Genomic DNA, 18690 nt, shown 5'->3' with positions numbered 1-18690 from the left:
CCCGCACCACCAGACAATACTCCAGTTACAATGGGCCCACGGACTTGAGTATGCAGGATACACCGCGGTATATACGGCTGAGCACCGGAGGTGCAAGACAGTAAAAGAGGATTATGCTGTGTGTAAGGTAGATGAAGACAGCACTCACCCGGTATCGAACAGCTCACTTTATTCCATGAATCGCGGGTAGCAGGGAGGGAGAGGTAAGGACGCTCACCAGTGCGCGTCCTTACCTCTCCCTCCCTGCTACCCGCGATTCATGGAATAAAGTGAGCTGTTCGATACCGGGTGAGTGCTGTCTTCATCTACCTTACACATAACTACTATAATACTGCTGCTATATACAGGAATATAACTACTATAATATGCACAAGCCAAAAAGACAGAAATGGCTGCACATCGCACCCATGGCTGACACGAAAGCTTATTCAGCTACATTTAAAACCAACATCAGAAGTTAGTATATAATTTGGCCAAACCATATTGCCTCATGTACCACTCGTGCTTTTTAAGACCCATGCGATCCAAATTAGCAGGAAGCACCTGTGTACATAAGGGGAGGATCTCCTAGTTTTCTCCCATTCTACCTGCAGAGGAATGGAGAGAGGTAAGAGCTTGTTCACACTTGTGTTGCTTGGCGTCCACTTTTCCCGCCGGTGGCGCCTGCAGGGTTCGGGGGGGCCCTTTAGGGTCTGGTCCTGTGACAATGGGGTTGCAGGGCCATTCCAAGGCCCCCCTTCTCTGCTTGCGCACGTTTTGCGGGGATTGTGGTCGCTGACCGGCACAGTGATGTTTTTTGGTTAGGGACTCATGTGTATCAGAAGACCTGCACGTGGTACATGAGGCAATATGGTTTGGCCAAATTATATACTAACTTCTGATGTTGGTTTTAAATGTAGCTGAATAAGCTTTCGTGTCAGCCATGGGTGCGATGTGCAGCCATTTCTGTCTTTTTGGCTTGTGCATATAACTACTATAATACTGCTCCTATATACAAGAATATAACTACTATAATACTGCTCCTATATACAGGAATATACTACTATAATACTGCCCCCTATATACAGGGATATAACTACTATAATACTGCTCCTATATACAGGAATATAACTACTATAATACTGCTCCTATTTACAGGAATATAACTACTATAATACTGCTCCTATATACAGGAATATAACTACTATAATACTGCTCCCTATATACAGGAATATACTATAATACTGCCCCCTATATACAGGAATATAACTACTATAATACTGCCCCCTATATACAAGAATATAACTACTATAATACTGCTCCTATATACAGGAATATAACTACTATAATACTGCCCCCTATATACAAGGATATAACTACTATAATACTGCTCCTATATACAGGAATATAACTACTATAATACTGCTCCTATATACAGGAATATAACTACTATAATACTGCTCCTATATACAAGAATATAACTACTATAATACTGCCCCTATATACAGGAATATAACTACTATAATACTGCCCCCTATATACAGGAATATACTACTATAATACTGCTCCTATATACAGGAATATAACTACTATAATACTGCTCCTATATACAGGAATATACTACTATAATACTGCCCCCTATATACAGGAATATAACTACTATAATCCTGCTCCCTATAATATTGTGCCTGAGTACAGGAGGATTGCTGTATGGTGGTGTGTGGGGATCAGTGTGTGTTACAGAGCACAGTGCTGGGAGGGTAGGCGTATGGCGGTATGTGGGACCTGCGCATCCTGTCACATGGGCCACTTCTCCGTCTTGTGCAGAAAATGTGTCAAGTCGGTCGCAAAATGGTTAAAAAAACAACAACAAATGGAGCAGCTGAGAATAAGAAATAATGACTGGTGAGGGGAATGTGCTGACGGCTGAAATCCTGCAAGGACATGGCGGCATCTCCGCTCTCTGTGATTACATCTGTGGCTGTGTACATGGTGTCCATACGAATAAAGAGCAGCACACATCAGCGGCCGGAGCCCGCGCCCCAACGCTCAGACCCTAACACACTCTGACAAGTAAACAACAATCACAGGCGCTCCGCAAGATTGTCAGGAGCCCGAGCGCTGGCTCAGCACAATGCGCCAGAGCGAGCGGGAGCCAGAGCGAGTGAGCCCAAGATGGACGAGCCAGAGAAGACTGTATCACACATGATCAGCTTAGATACAGCAGCTCAGCACAATGCGCCAGAGCGAGCAGGAGCCAGAGCGAGCGAGCCCAAGATGGACGAGCCAGAGAAGACTGTATCACACATGATCAGCTTAGATACAGCAGCTGAGCACAATGCGCCAGAGCGAGCGGGAGCCAGAGCGAGCCCAAGATGGACGAGCCAGAGCAGACTGTATCACACATGATCAGCTTAGATACAGCAGCTGAGCACAATGCGCCAGAGTGAGCGAGCCCAAGATGGACGAGCCAGAGCAGACTGTATCACACATGATCAGCTTAGATACAGCAGCTCAGCACAATGCGCCAGAGCAAGCGGGAGCCAGAGCGACCCCAAGATGGACGAGCCAGAGCAGACTATCACACATGAACTTAGATACAGCAGCTCAGCACAATACAACAAAGTGAGCGGGACTCAGAGCAAGCGAGAACCAGAGCGAGCGGGTGCCAGAGCGAGCGACCCCAAGATGGACAAGCCAGAGCAGACTGTATCACACATGATCAGCTTAGATACAGCAGCTCAACACAATGCGCCAGAGCGAGCGGGAGCCAGAGCGAGCGACCACAGGACCCCAAGATGGACGAGCCAGAGCAGACTGTATCACACATGATCAGCTTAGATACAGCAGCTCAGCACAATGCGCCCGAGCGGGAGTGAGTGGCCACAGGACCCCAAGATGGACGAGCCAGAGCAGACAGTATCACACATGAACTTAGATACAGCAGCTCAGCACAATGCACCAGAGTGAGCGGGACCCAGAACAAGCGAGAACCAGAGCGAGCGGGTGCCAGAGCGAGCGACCCCAAGATGGGCAAGCCAGAGCAGACTGTATCACACATGATCAGCTTAGATACAGCAGCTCAGCACAATGTGCCAGAGCAAGCGGGAACCAGAGTGAGCGGGAGCCAGAGCGAGCGGCCACAGGACCCCAAGATGGACGAGCCAGAGCAGACTGTATCACACATGAACTTAGATACAGCAGCTCTCACTCAGTATCTCACTGTATGATTGTCCGGGTATGATGATGTGTGGAGCGCCCCCTGCCTGGTCACCTGGGTCGTCCTATCCTGCCCCCTCACCCCCCTGACACTCATCTGAACCATTATAAGAGAGCGGTTATAATAGGCCGATTGGGTGTCTGGGATATCGGAGTTCATTCCATACAGTAGATGAGACAGCCAGTGACAGCCAGTGACAGCCGGTGACAGCGTGTGCATTATTTTAAGAGGAAAGTGTCTGCCCATTACTCACTATAATGAGTGCGGTGACATCCGTGTGGTGGGGGTCCGCGGCCGCCATGGGGGGGGGGGGCTTCTACTTATTCTCCAGGTGAAACTAATGACACCTGAGCCCCACATCTGTAAGCCGGGGGGGGGGGGGGGGGGGGGTAGAGGTTAACACCTTCAGGGCCGGGACAAAGCCTACCTGTATACCTGAGCTGGTGACCTGACCCCCCCACGGCCACATCCCTAAAACCGATCCCCAACCCCGGTTATAGCCCCAGGACTAATCACACCTCTCTATCTTAAAGGGGTTGTTCACCCCCCAAAAAAATTTCTTTCAAATCTGATGACAGAAAGTTATAATGATTTGTAATTTACTTCTATTTAAAAATCTCCAGTCTTCCAGTACTTAGCAGCTGCTGTATGTCCTGCAGGAAGTGGTGTATTCTCTTCAGTCTGACACAGCGCTCTCTGCTGCCACCTCTGTCCATGTCAGGAACTGTCCAGAGCAGCAGAGGTTTTATATGGGGATTTGCTGCTGCTCTGGACAACCAGACAACTGCCCAGGACGAGACGTTACCATTGGGGTTATTGCCCCTTGTCAGTGCAGAGTGGGGGGCTACAGAGAGGATGTCCATAGTGGGACCCTCTGGACAGTTCTCAGTCATGTTCTGGGGCTTCTTATTGGAGTCATACACTGACTCAAAGAGAAAGCGATGATGTAATAACACTGACATAGAGTTGTCTGTATCATTGTAGCCACCATGGAACTCCCACCCAATAGCAGTGCCCGCGGGGTGTTACTACCAGACAGCCCCTAAAGTGCCTCACATCTCTTTCTCTCTTCTGTCAGCGGACACTTATATGTTACCAGTCAGCAGACACTTATATGTAACCAGTCAGCGGACACTTATATGTAACCAGTCAGCGGACACTTATATGTAACCAGTCAGCGGACACTTATATGTAACCAGTCAGCAGACACTTATATGTAACCAGTCAGCGGACACTTATATGTTACCAGTCAGCAGACACTTATATGTAACCAGTCAGCGGACACTTATATGTAACCAGTCAGCGGACACTTATATGTAACCAGTCAGCGGACACTTATATGTAACCAGTCAGCGGACACTTATATGTAACCAGTCAGCGGACACTTATATGTAACCAGTCAGCAGACACTTATATGTTACCAGTCAGGCGACACTTTCATGTAACCAGTCAGCAGACACTTATATGTAACCAGTCAGCAGACACTTATATGTTACCAGTCAGGCGACACTTTCATGTAACCAGTCAGCAGACACTTAAATGTAACCAGTCAGCAGACACTTATATGTAACCAGTCAGCAGACACTTATATGTAACCAGTCAGCAGACACTTATATGTAACCAGTCAGCAGACACTTATATGTAACCAGTCAGCAGACACTTATATGTAACCAGTCAGCAGACACTTATATGTTACCAGTCAGGCGACACTTTCATGTAACCAGTCAGCAGACACTTATATGTAACCAGTCAGCAGACACTTATATGTTACCAGTCAGCAGACACTTATATGTAACCAGTCAGCAGACACTTATATGTAACCAGTCAGCAGACACTTTCATGTAACTAGTAAGCTGACACTTAAATGTAGCTAGTAACCAAACACCTATATGTAACCCGTCAGCAGACACTTATATGTTACCAGTCAGCAGACACCTATATATAACCAATCAGTAGACAATTATATTTAACCAGTCAGCAGACACTTATATGTTACCAGTCAGCAAGCACTTAGTGTCCAGCACTCATCATATAACAGTATAGTGCCCATCACATAACAGTACAGTGCCCAGTACTCATCATATAACAGTGCAGTGCCCAGTACTCATCATATAACAGTATAGTGCCCATCATATAACAGTACAGTGCCCAGTACTCATCATATAACAGTATAGTGCCCATCATATAACAGTACAGTGCCCATCATATAACAGTACAGTGCCCATCATATAACAGTACAGTGCCCAGTACTCATCATATAACAGTGCAGTGCCCATCATATAACAGTGCAGTGCCCAGCACTCATCATATAACAGTATAGTGCCCATCATATAACAGTACAGTGCCGAGCACTCATCATATAACAGTACAGTACCCAGCACTCATCATATAACAGTACAGTGCCCAGTACTTATCATATTACAGTATAGTGCTCATCATATAACAGTACAGTGCCCATCATATAACAGTACAGTGCCCATCATATAACAGTACAGTACCCAGCACTCATCATATAACAGTGCAGTGCCCAGCACTCATCATATAACAGTGCAGTGCCCATCATATAACAGTACAGTGCCCATCATATAACAGTGCAGTGCCCAGCACTCATCATATAACAGTATAGTGCCCATCATATAACAGTACAGTGCCCAGCACTCATCATATAACAGTACAGTGCCCATCATATAACAGTACGGTGCCCAGCACTCATCATATAACAGTACAGTGCCCATCATATAAAAGTATAGTGCCCATCATATAACAGTACAGTGCCCATCATATAACAGTACAGTGCCCATCATATAACAGTACAGTGCCCATCATATAAAAGTATAGTGCCCATCATATAACAGTACAGTGCCCATCATATAACAGTACAGTGCCCATCATATAACAGTGCAGTGCCCAGTACTTATCATATTACAGTATAGTGCCCATCATATAACAGTACAGTGCCCATCATATAACAGTACAGTGCCCATCATATAACAGTACAGTGCCCAGTACTCATCATATAACAGTACAGTGCCCATCATATAACAGTACAGTGCCCTGTACTCATCATATAACAGTACAGTGCCCATCATTTAACAGTACAGTGCCCAGTACTTATATTACAGTATAGTGCCCATCATATAACAGTACAGTGCCCAGTACTTATATTACAGTATAGTGCCCATCATATAACAGTACAGTGCCCAGTACTCATCATATAACAGTATATTGCTCAGTACTCATCATATAACAGTATAGTGACCATCATATAACAGTATAGTGCTCAGTACTCATCATATAACAGTATAGTGCCCATCATCAGGGGCGGAACTACCGCCGTAGCAGCCGTAGCGGCTGCTACGGGGCCCCTAACATCAGGGGGCCCGTGGCCTCGGCCCCCCGAAGATGACCGCTTGCAACACCCGGCGGCCGAGCGGGCCTCCCGGGTGTTCAGTGTTCTGACTGACAGCGCGAGAAGCCATAGGCTTCCTGCCCTGTCAATCATTCTTGTGACCGCAAGCAAGCATTCTGCTTGCGATCACAAGAGTGTCCCACCCGATGAGCAGCTCTTTGGTGAAGTCCTGGCAGCGTCATCGCTGAGCACTCAGTGTGCGCCGCCGCGGCTGGGACTTCCGGTACTAAGAACACAAACCGGAAGTCCCAGCCGCCGCGGCGCACACTGAGTGCTCAGCGATGACACTGCCAGGACTTCACCAGAGGGCTGCTCATCGGGCGGAGGCAGAGAGAAGAGGAGACCGGCGACCGACGGGGGAGCGTGGGGTTAGGTGAGTTATGTGTTTGTTTTTTTAATCAGAGGGGCAACACTGCGGGCTATGTGGGGAAGGGGATGCACAATACTGGGGGCTATGTGGGGAAGGGGATGCACAATACTGGGGGCTATGTGGGGAAGGGGATGCACAATACTGGGGGCTATGTGGGGAAGGGGATGCACAATACTGGGGGCTATGTGGGGAAGGGGATGCACAATACTGGGGGCTATGTGGGGAAGGGGATGCACAACACTGGGGGCTATGTGGGGAAGGGGATGCACAATACTGGGGGCTATGTGGGGAAGGGGATGCACAGTACTGGGGGCTATGTGGGGAAGGGGATGCACAATACTGGGGGCTATGTGGGGAAGGGGATGCACAGTACTGGGGGCTATGTGGGGAAGGGGATGCACAACACTGCGGGCTATGTGGGGAAGGGGATGCACAACACTGCGGGCTATGTGGGGAAGGGGATGCACAACACTGCGGGCTATGTGGGGAAGGGGATGCACAATACTGGGGGCTATGTGGGGAAGGGGATGCACAACACTGCGGGCTATGTGGGGAAGGGGATGCACAATACTGGGGGCTATGTGGGGAAGGGGATGCACAACACTGGGGGCTATGTGGGGAAGGGGATGCACAACACTGCGGGCTATGTGGGGGAGGGGATGCACAATACTGGGGGCTATGTGGGGAAGGGGATGCACAATACTGGGGGCTATGTGGGGGAGGGGATGCACAATACTGGGGGCTATGTGGGGGAGGGGATGCACAATACTGGGGGCTATGTGGGGAAGGGGATGCACAATACTGGGGGCTATGTGGGGAAGGGGATGCACAATACTGGGGGCTATGTGGGGAAGGGGATGCACAATACTGGGGGCTAAGGATAGACAACACTGGGGGCTACATGGGGGATGCACAATACTGGGGGCTATATGGGGGATGCACAATACTGGGGACTATATGGGGGGATGCACAATACTGGGGGCTATATGGGGGATGCACAATACTGGGGGCTATATGGGGGGGATGCACAATACTGGGGGCTATATGGGGGATGGGAATGCACAACACTGGGGGCTACCTATATGGGGGATGGACAACACTGGGGGCTACCTATATGCGGGACGGGGATGGACAACACTGGGGGCTACTTTTATGGGGAATGTGGGCCATCTAAAAGGGGAACTACACAGGGGGGCCATTTATGAAGGGGACTAGGGGGCATCTATAAGGGGAACTACACTGGGGGGGTTGACACAGAGGGGTCATCTAAGAGGACTACACAGAGGGGACCATATACTGTTGGGCAGGGATAGGGAACCTTGGCTCTCCAGCTATTGCAAAACTACAGCTTTATTTTTGACTGTCCACACATGATGGGAGTTGTAGTTTTGCAGAAGCTGGAGAGCAGAGATTCCCTACCTCTGATATAGGTGATGCACAGAGGGTGTCATCTACTATAAATGGATTACACAGAGGGGGATCTCTACTATAGTAGATGCACATGGGGCCATCTATATGGAGGACTGAACAAGGGGCAATCTATAAGCTGTCTACACAGAGCCTAATTTGTCTGTCTGGCAGATTCTGTGGATTCGTGGCTCGGAGTTCTTATAATGGCCCAGGACAGATGGAGAAGAAAATGAAAAGGAAACAACTCTAATGAGAGAAGGCGTCCCCTGTGAGTCACCTGATATAACTGCAGTGTAATTTATATGGTGTATAGAACCTGTGTAGAGCTGGGTGTGTTGATGGCATAGTGGTTGGTCGAGGAGGGGGGGGCCCCAATCAAAAGTTTGCTGTGGGGCCCAGCCATTTCTAGTTACGCCCCTGCCCATCATATAACAGTACAGTGCCCATCATATAACAGTACGGTGCTTAGTACTCATCATATAACAGTATAGTGCCCATCGTATAACAGTACAGTGCCCATCATATAACAGTACGGTGCTTAGTACTCATCATATAACAGTATAGTGCCCAGCACTCATCATATAACAGTACAGTGCCCAGCACTCATCATATAACAGTACAGTGCCCATCATATAACAGTACGGTGCTTAGTACTCATTATATAACAGTATAGTGCCCATCATATAACAGTACAGTGCCCAGCACTCATCATATAACAGTATAGTGCCCATCATATAACAGTACAGTGCCCATCATATAACAGTACGGTGCCCAGCACTCATCATATAACAGTACAGTGCCGAGTACTCATCATATAACAGTATAGTGCCCATCATATAACAGTACAGTGCCCATCATATAACAGTATAGTGCCCATCATATAACAGTACAGTGCCCATCATATAACAGTACGGTGCCCAGCACTCATCATATAACAGTACGGTGCTTAGTACTCATCATATAACAGTATAGTGCCCATCATATAACAGTAGAGTGCCCATCATATAACAGTATAGTGCCCATCATATAACAGTACAGTACCCAGCACTCATCATATAACAGTACAGTGCCCATCATATAACAGTATAGTGCCCATCATATAACAGTACAGTGCCCATCATATAACAGTGCAGTACTCATCATATAACAGTACAGTGCCCAGTACCTATCATATAACAGTATAGTGCCCATCATATAACAGTATAGTGCCCATCATATAACAGTATAGTGCCCATCATATAACAGTACGGTGCTCAGTACACTGTTGGCACCCTGGCAGGAAGCGCGGCTGATGATTGATGGCTCTTAGAGGGGAGGGACAGGCTGATGGTGAGTGGCTCAGTAATAAACGTGGAGACGTGGTCTGGTCCGGCAGTGATATATGGGGCGACAGGCTGCCGGCAATTTGTTCTCACATGGGGAGTCATTTGTCAGGCGCAGAGGAGAGCAGCCCGGAGATGTGACTGCTGCAGATTAACACATCTGTCTAACTCTCATCCACCCTCACCCGTCCCCCTCCATCCACCAGCCTATGTAATATACTGCACGATATACAGCTTTCCATGTATCATCATCAGCCTGAGCTAACAGGGGTCCAGCATCACGCCTGACGACAGGGCGGCCATTAAAACATGTGACGTCCAATATAATAATCATTTATCAATGATCAGGTGATGTCCAATACAATAATCATGTATCACAAATAACACGTGGCCATCCATCTATATCGTACTCTATCATACACACAACAGTGTCCTTCATACCATAATCAGCTGTCCACACTGTTACAGAGCCTGCTGCCCACACTGTTACAGAGCCTGCTGCCCACACTGTTACAGAGCCTGCTGTCCACACTGTTACAGAGCCTGCTGTCACTGTTACAGAGCTTGCTGCCCACACTGTTACAGAGCCTGCTGTCCACACTGTTACAGAGCCTGCTGTCCACACTGTTACAGAGCCTGCTGTCCACACTGTTACAGAGCCTGCTGCCCACACTGTTACAGAGCCTGCTGCCCACACAGTTACAGAGCCTGCTGCCCACACTGTTACAGAGCCTGCTGCCCACACTGTTACAGAGCCTGCTGCCCACACTGTTACAGAACCTGCTGCCCACACTGTTACAGAGCCTGCTGTCCACACTGTTACAGAGCCTGCTGTCCACACTGTTACAGAGCCTGCTGCCCACACAGTTACAGAGCCTGCTGCCCACACAGTTACAGAGCCTGCTGCCCACACTGTTACAGAGCCTGCTGCCCACACTGTTACAGAGCCTGCTGCCCACACAGTTACAGAGCCTGCTGCCCACACTGTTACAGAGCCTGCTGCCCACACTGTTACAGAGCCTGCTGCCCACACTGTTACAGAGCCTGCTGCCCACACTGTTACAGAGCCTGCTGCCCACACTGTTACAGAGCCTGCTGCCCACACTGTTACAGAGCCTGCTGCCCACACTGTTACAGAGCCTGCTGCCCACACTGTTACAGAGCCTGCTGCCCACACTGTTACAGAGCCTGCTGCCCACACTGTTACAGAGCCTGCTGCCCACACTGTTACAGAGCCTGCTGCCCACACTGTTACAGAGCCTGCTGCTCACACTGTTACAGAGCCAGCTGTCTACATTGTTACAGAGCCTGCTGCCCACACTGTTACAGAACCTGCTGCCCACACTGTTACACAGCCTGCTGCTGATGCTGTTAGAGAGCCTGCTTCCCACTCTGTTACAGAGCCTGCTCTCCACACTGTTACAGAGCCTGCTACCCATACTGTTACAGAGCCTGCTGTCCACAATGTTACAGAGCCTGCTGTCCACAATGTTACAGAGCCTGCTGTCCACAATGTTACAGAGCCTGCTGTCCACAATGTTACAGAGCCTGCTGTCCACAATGTTACAGAGCCTGCTGTCCACAATGTTACAGAGCCTGCTGTCCACAATGTTACAGAGCCTGCTGTCCACAATGTTACAGAGCCTGCTGTCCACAATGTTACAGAGCCTGCTGTCCACAATGTTACAGCGCCTGCTGTCCACAATGTTACAGAGCCTGCTGTCCACAATGTTACAGAGCCTGCTGTCCACAATGTTACAGAGCCTGCTGTCCACAATGTTACAGAGCCTGCTGTCCACAATGTTACAGAGCCTGCTGTCTACAATGTTACAGAGCCTGCTGTCCACAATGTTACAGAGCCTGCTGTCCACACTGTTACAGAGCCTGCTGTCCACACTATTACAGAGCCTGCTGTCCACAATGTTACAGAGCCTGCTGTCCACACTATTACAGAGCCTGCTGTCCACAATGTTACAGAGCCTGCTGTCCACACTGTTACAGAGCCTGCTGTCCACAATGTTACAGAGCTTGCTGTCCACAATGTTACAGAACGTGCTGTCCACACTGTTACAGAGCCTGCTGCCCACACTATTACAGAGCCTGCTGTCCACAATGTTACAGAGCCTGCTGTCCACAATGTTACAGAGCCTGCTGCCCACACTGTTACAGAGCCTGCTGTCCACAATGTTACAGAGCTTGCTGTCCACAATGTTAGTTAGACTGCTGCCCATACTGTTACAGAGCCTGCTGTCCACAATGTTACAGAACCTGCTGTCCACACTGTTACAGAGCCTGCTGCCTACAAAGTCACAGAGCTTGCTGCTCACACTGTTACAGAACCTGCTGTCCACAGTGTTACAGAGCCTGCTGTCCACAGTGTTACAGAGCCTGCTGCCCACACTATTACAGAGCCTGCTGCCTACAATGTTAAAGAGCATGCTGTCCACAATGTTACAGATCTTGCTGTCCACAGTGTTACAGAGCCTGCTGTCCACACTGTTACAGAGCCTGCTGCCCACAATGTTACAGAGCCTGCAGTCCTCACTGTTACAGAGCCTGCTGCCCACAATGTTACAGAGCCTGCAGTCCTCACTGTTAGAGCCTGCTGTCCACAATGTTACAGAACCTGCTGTCCACAATGTTACAGAACCTGCTGTCCACACTGTTACAGAACCTGCTGTCCACACTGTTACAGAGCCTGCTGCCCACAATGTTACAGAGCCTGCAGTCCTCACTGTTACAGAGCCTGCTGTCCACACTGTCCTCATCTGCACCCCACACTGCACCCTTACCCCATAACCCCCTTCATCTGCCACCCTGCACCAACCACGCTGCACACCCCACCCCATAACCCCCACCCTGCACCCCAACACCCCTACCCTGCACCTCCCACCCCCACCCCATACCCCTCTGCTCCCGCCACTCTGCACCCCCAACCCTTACCCACTTGAACCCACAACGCTGCACCCCCACCCTGCACCCCAGCACCCCTACTCTGCACCCACACCCTGCACCCCTCACACTGCATACCCAAATTTCACCTCCTCCCACCCTGCATCAAACACACTGCACATTTCATCCCCCGGCCCCCCTCCCCCCTTCCCTGGACCCCCACACTGCACCCCCACCCGCACCTAAAAATGAAGTGAATGTATAGTGTGGGATTGGGGCAGATCGGTCTGGACGGGTGTAGGGGAAGTGATGGATTTCTATCCCGCAGCATGTGACAGATACTCAGGCCGGAATTTATTGTGTACAGATCAGGAAACTCTGAGCAGAGATAATAAATTGAAATTAATTGGAGTCGTGCGGCGGTATAAATCATGGAAGACGCTAAAGTGTGAGGCAGCGAAACAGGAGGAGCAGCAAAGTATAACAAATGTCCCGACGCCGCGACCAATCCGCTATACAGGAGCCATCACATCCCATACTGGAGCCGGATTCTACTATACATTATACTATACTACACTATACACAGGGCACATATATATATACTGTATATAATCTACCACCTGCTGTATTCTTGTATATAGGAGGCAGTATTATAGTAGTTATATTCCTGTATATAGGAGCAGTATTATAGTAGTTATGCGGTTCAGGGAAGAAACAGAGTGCTGCACCTCACACCTATGGCTGATACTAGTGCCCCTAGGCTAAATAAAAAACACATCAGAATTTTGTGTATGAATTGATCAAGCCATACTGCCCCATGTACCTCGTGCCGGTATCTGATACACATGGGTCCCTACACTAAGTCCACACACCGTGCCAGTCAGTGACCACCAACCCCGCAGGCACGCACAGTCAGTTATATACAGACACTCTGGTGTTGATTTTTAATATAGGCCTAGCGGCATTAGTATCAGCCATAGATGGGATGTGCAGCCGTTCCACTCTCTCCAGTTCGTGTATTATAGTAGTTATATTCCTGTATATAGGAGCAGTATTATAGTAGTTATATTCCTGTATATAGGAGCAGTATTATAGTAGTTATATTCCTGTATATAGTAGCAGTATTATAGTAGTTATATTCCTGTATATAGGAGCAGTATTATAGTAGTTATATTCCTGTATATAGTAGCAGTATTATAGTAGTTATATTCCTGTATATAGGAGCAGTATTATAGTAGTTATATTCCTGTATATAGGAACAGTATTACAGTAGTTATATTCTTGTATATAGGAGGCAGTATTATAGTAGTTATATTCCTGTATATAGGAACAGTATTACAGTAGTTATATTCTTGTATATAGGAGCAGTATTATAGTTATATTCTTGTATATAGGAGCAGTATTATAGTAGTTATATTCTTGTATATAGGAGGCAGTATTACAGTAGTTATATCCCTGTATATAGGAGCAGTGTTATAGTAGTTATATTCCTGTATATAGGAGCAGTATTATAGTAGTTATATTCCTGTATATAGGAGCAGTATTATAGTAGTTATATTCCTGTATATAGGAGCAGTATTATAGTAGTTATATTCTTGTATATAGGGGCAGTATTATAGTTATATTCTTGTATATAGGAGCAGTATTATAGTAGTTATATCCCTTTATATAGGAGCAGTATTATAGTAGTTATATTCCTGTATATAGGAGCAGTATTATAGTAGTTATATTCCTGTATATAGGGGCAGTATTATAGTTATATTCTTGTATATAGGAGCAGTATTATAGTAGTTATATTCCTGTATATAGGAGCAGTATTATAGTAGTTATATTCCTGTATATAGGAGCAGTATTATAGTAGTTATATTCCTGTATATAGGAGCAGTATTATAGTTATATTCTTGTATATAGGAGGCCATTTTTATTGATATAAAACAAACAAATACAGAAATACTTTTCCATCAGAATAAATAAATAAATGATCATACAGTATAACTTATACTTGTGCAAAGGAAAATGAAATTATACTAATTGTACCTTAAGTGCATTTTAACTAAAGGGGAAAAGAAAAAGAAGTAAGTAATAGCCTCCATGACAATATACAATACACTACAATACATTAGTCCAGATGGACGTTCCTCCATAATTTGATGTTCTCCCCTTTTTTCCTGACCTCTAGTGCCCGGATCCACCTGAGCTCTGACATAATAAGGGTTATGGCTTTGGTGGGATTGAATGGCTCACTATGGACCGAGACTCGTGTTCTTGTGTGCCAATGATAGTACTTAATCACAGAGATGATCAGATACAGGGTCCCCCGGTTGATATTATACTTATTAGATGTGACCACATAGATGATTTCTGGGTATTTCAGGGACTGTAATGTGGGGATCTGTAGCTTGGCTGATATGTCACACTAGATTTTCCGTCCACCCCAACACTCTGAAATGAAATGATCCATAGTCTCCTCCTGCTGACAACCCAAGGGACACAAGCGATCTGACACACTGAGGAACTTTAGATTTCCCCTGACAAAAAGCTTCCCCTGTAATGATAACCAAGCAATATCCCAGAACTTAGGGGGGAGCCGCGGACCATTGAGAAGCCGCAGACTATCCTGCAGGGTTGTGGATGGACAGTCCCTAAGTGCAGGTTGTACACTGTAGAACGTCCTACACACTCTGGAGTATAGATCTTTCCTGGTTTTACTCTCAATGAAACACTTATCAATACTCCATTTCTTGAGACATCGTATACCGTACTCCAGATACTGGGGAAGGTGGCCAGGAGTCAATCTCCCCCTCTTGAGACTGCCGCCTTGCATCCAAGGTTCTGCAAAAGGCAATATCCAGTCCCTGATACTATTCACCCACAGAGGACTGTTGTTTGAGTCCAGGCAACCAAAATTCACTTTAAGAAACATGGAGTCAAAGAACACCCTTGGATTTAACATATCTAGCCCACCCTCTTTCCTCTGCAGGTAAGTTATCCCTCTTTTTACTGGGTTCAACCTGTTGCCCCATAAGAGCTGGAAGAACAGGCTAAAGAGCCTAGCCGAGAAAGATTCTGGCAAAGGAAAGACGACAGAGACGTACAAGAAGACGGGGACCAGGTAAGTCTTCAACATTGAGATCCGCTCTCTATAGGTCAGCCTCCAGTTCTTCCACCGCTGAACCTTTACATTTCCGGCTTCCAACTTTTCCTCCCAATTTAGCCTGGCATTGTCATCCCTCCCGAATTTAACCCCAAGGATCTTAATATGGGTGGAGGCCTTGGCAAACTGCGGCAGATCAAAATCTGGGTTCGTATTCAATGTCCAGAAAGCTTGACTCTTCTCAAGGTTGACCAGAGACCCTGAGGCCTCCGAGTAGCTTCTGATGGCTGCAGAAACATCTCCACCTCACGAGGCTCAGATATCACTACAGTCACATCATCCGCGTAGGCAACAACATCCAGGGGCAAGCAATGGGGGACTGGTACCCCCTGAAAATCACACCGCTGCAGTGATCTCAGGAATGGATCGATAGCAAACACATACAGCAGTGGACTCAGTGGGCAACCTTGTCGCACCCATGCCTCTACCCTGAACGTGCCACCCTGCCAACCATTGATCAGAGGAAAGCTTTCAGCCTCATAATACAAAGTTCTCAGCCAATCTATGAATCGTCCGGGAATACCGTACTTTAATAAAGTGGCCCATAGATAAACATGATCTACTCTGTCAAAGGCTTTAGCCTGGTCAAGACCTACAACATATCTCCCACACCCAAGGGCTTTACATCTCTCAAACATCTCCCTGATAGAGAGCACCGCTCCAGAGATGTTCCGCCCTTGTACCGTGCCATACTGACAGCCTGCCAACAGTGCCGGGGACAAACAAACTAATCTAGAAAACAGAATTTTTGGCAGAATCTTCCTATGACATTCAAGAGGGCAATTGGCCTCCAGTTCTTGATGTCGCTAGGGTCTTTACCTTTAGACAGCAGAATCAACGATGAGACCCTCATGGATGGAGGCATCAGGTGATTTTCTAGACAATTCCTATATACATCCACGAGGATTGGAGCCAAGAGGTCTCTGAATTTCTTATAGAATTCTGCTGTTATCCCATCAGGACCTGGTGCCTTCTTCAGATGTAACTTATCAATGGCCTCTTTGACCTCCTCCACCGATAACTCTGCTGTCAAAGGAGAAAAGTCCAAATTATTAGTATCAGGCACTGGAGTTGCCTCCAAGAATTGGGTCACTTTTTCCTTATCCAAAGCCTTCATCTGAAACAAGTCAGTATAGTAAGATTTCACGACCTCCAGGATACCCTCCCGTGATTCTTGCAAAACACCCTGGGAGTCAGTGAGACCCGAGATTAATTTCTTTGCCACACGCTCCCGGCAATTCTCAAAGGGATCAGGAGACCCTAAGGACCCATAATCCCGTTCAACCACCAGGGAGGTATACCTGCTATACTGATACTGGCTCATCTCAGATTTCAGCCGGTCAATCCTTTGTTGGTCATCCCCACCCGCCGAATAGAGTGACTCCAATTCTTTGCACAGTGTTAGATACTGGCCATACTTACTCTTCCCTTTCTTAATAGACATTTTCTTCAAGAGGGAGCGGATCTCCTCCTTGACATCCTCCCACCAGTCAGCCATGTTGTCATAAAAATCCACTCTCTCAAGTTGAAACACAAGGCCAGGTGATCAGAGTATGGGACGGCTTTCTCATTTATCCCACTAATAGTTTCTGTGGGATTCACAAACGCCAGATCTATTCTACTCCTCCTATCACCACAGCAGTATGTGAATTTCGGCCTCCTTCCACCCTGTGCAAACACATCACTCAGACCAACCTGCAAAATCATGTTATTAAGGACTGTAGAGTCCCTGGCCACAGCTCTGCCGGAGGACCTGTCACCTGATGACCGGGCAACGTTAAAGTCTCCAGCTAATACTACAGGAATAGAAGTGAATAGGTATGGCTTCACCTCATTAAGGACATGGATCCTTTCAGCACTGTCTGTGGGCCATAGATGTTAATAAATCTGAGCTGTCTGCCGTGGACAGTGACCTCAAGGACCAGACACCTCCCCATAACAACCTCTGTCATCCTATGTACAGTCACGTCAGTGGTGTTAAACAATATGGCTACTCCCGCATATGGCTCTACAGCCAGTGACCAAAAGGACGGACCAGACGTCCAATCTCTCTGGGCCTCAGACAACAGTCCAGATGACGTTAGACGTGTCTCTTGTAAGAAGATGACATCAGCATTAAGGTGTCTCAGATGGTCGTATACTGCATGTCTCGTCCTTCTTACTTTTATACTGTTGGCATTACTAGAGATGATATTTAATGAAAACCCAGCCATGAGAAGACAATAGAAGAAGACCATATAAGTGACTGCCATCATCACATGTCAGAGTCGCTGTCTCTACCTCCAGTCTCCATATCTGACTGTGTCGGAGTCTCTATAGTGGGGGTTTTCTTTTTTGTGCGGGGGAGCCCTGTGTCCTCTTCACACTCTTTGTCAATCCTTTCTAGGTCTTTCTCATAGTCACCATCTGATTCTGAGAGGACATCATATCTGTTAGATAAGACCATGACTCCATCACTGCTAGTGACCTGTTTCTTGGCCCTCTGGCCTGTGCTGGGACTCTCCTCAGGTTTTCGGGTGGACGGGTCTTTTTTCTTCCTCTTATTGCACTTAATTTCCTCAGATACAGATGGTGACTTAGAGGAGGCTGTCTGTGACTGCTGTTGGTCTGAGGTGGCCTCTATGGGTGCTTGTACCCCCTCTGTGTGTCTCTGTACCCCCTGTGTGTGTGCTTGCACCCCCTCTGATGATGGACCTGGTGTTACATTGTCTGACCCCTGATGGACCTCCTGTCTGGTCAGTACTGTCCCTGATATTAAAGCCTCCTCCAGGGAGGTCTCCACATATATTGTGCCAGGCATCTGGGCATTCCCTGTGCGGGTGGCCAATCCTACCACATAGGTTACAGCGGATGTTCTTACAGATGGAACTGACATGGCCGACCTCCCCACACAGGTTGCACCTCAGCACCGTGCACACACTCGCCACATGACCC

General features: G+C 47.5%; 1 protein-coding gene across 1 annotated transcript; it reads left to right on the top strand.

Annotated features, from left to right (window-relative positions):
* The first annotated feature begins 11678 nt into the window (after positions 1 to 11678).
* Positions 11679 to 12509, top strand: LOC138784093 (uncharacterized). Its single transcript, XM_069959609.1, has one exon. It carries the CDS (start codon positions 11679 to 11681, stop codon positions 12507 to 12509), a length of 831 nt encoding a protein of 276 aa, XP_069815710.1.
* The last annotated feature ends 6181 nt before the right edge of the window (positions 12510 to 18690 follow it).

Source organism: Dendropsophus ebraccatus, chromosome 2 (genome assembly GCF_027789765.1).
Source record: "Dendropsophus ebraccatus isolate aDenEbr1 chromosome 2, aDenEbr1.pat, whole genome shotgun sequence".
Classification (NCBI taxonomy): Eukaryota; Metazoa; Chordata; class Amphibia; order Anura; family Hylidae; genus Dendropsophus; species Dendropsophus ebraccatus.
Note: the sequence above shows the minus strand (reverse complement) of the source record. Positions and strands in the feature narration are given on the sequence as shown.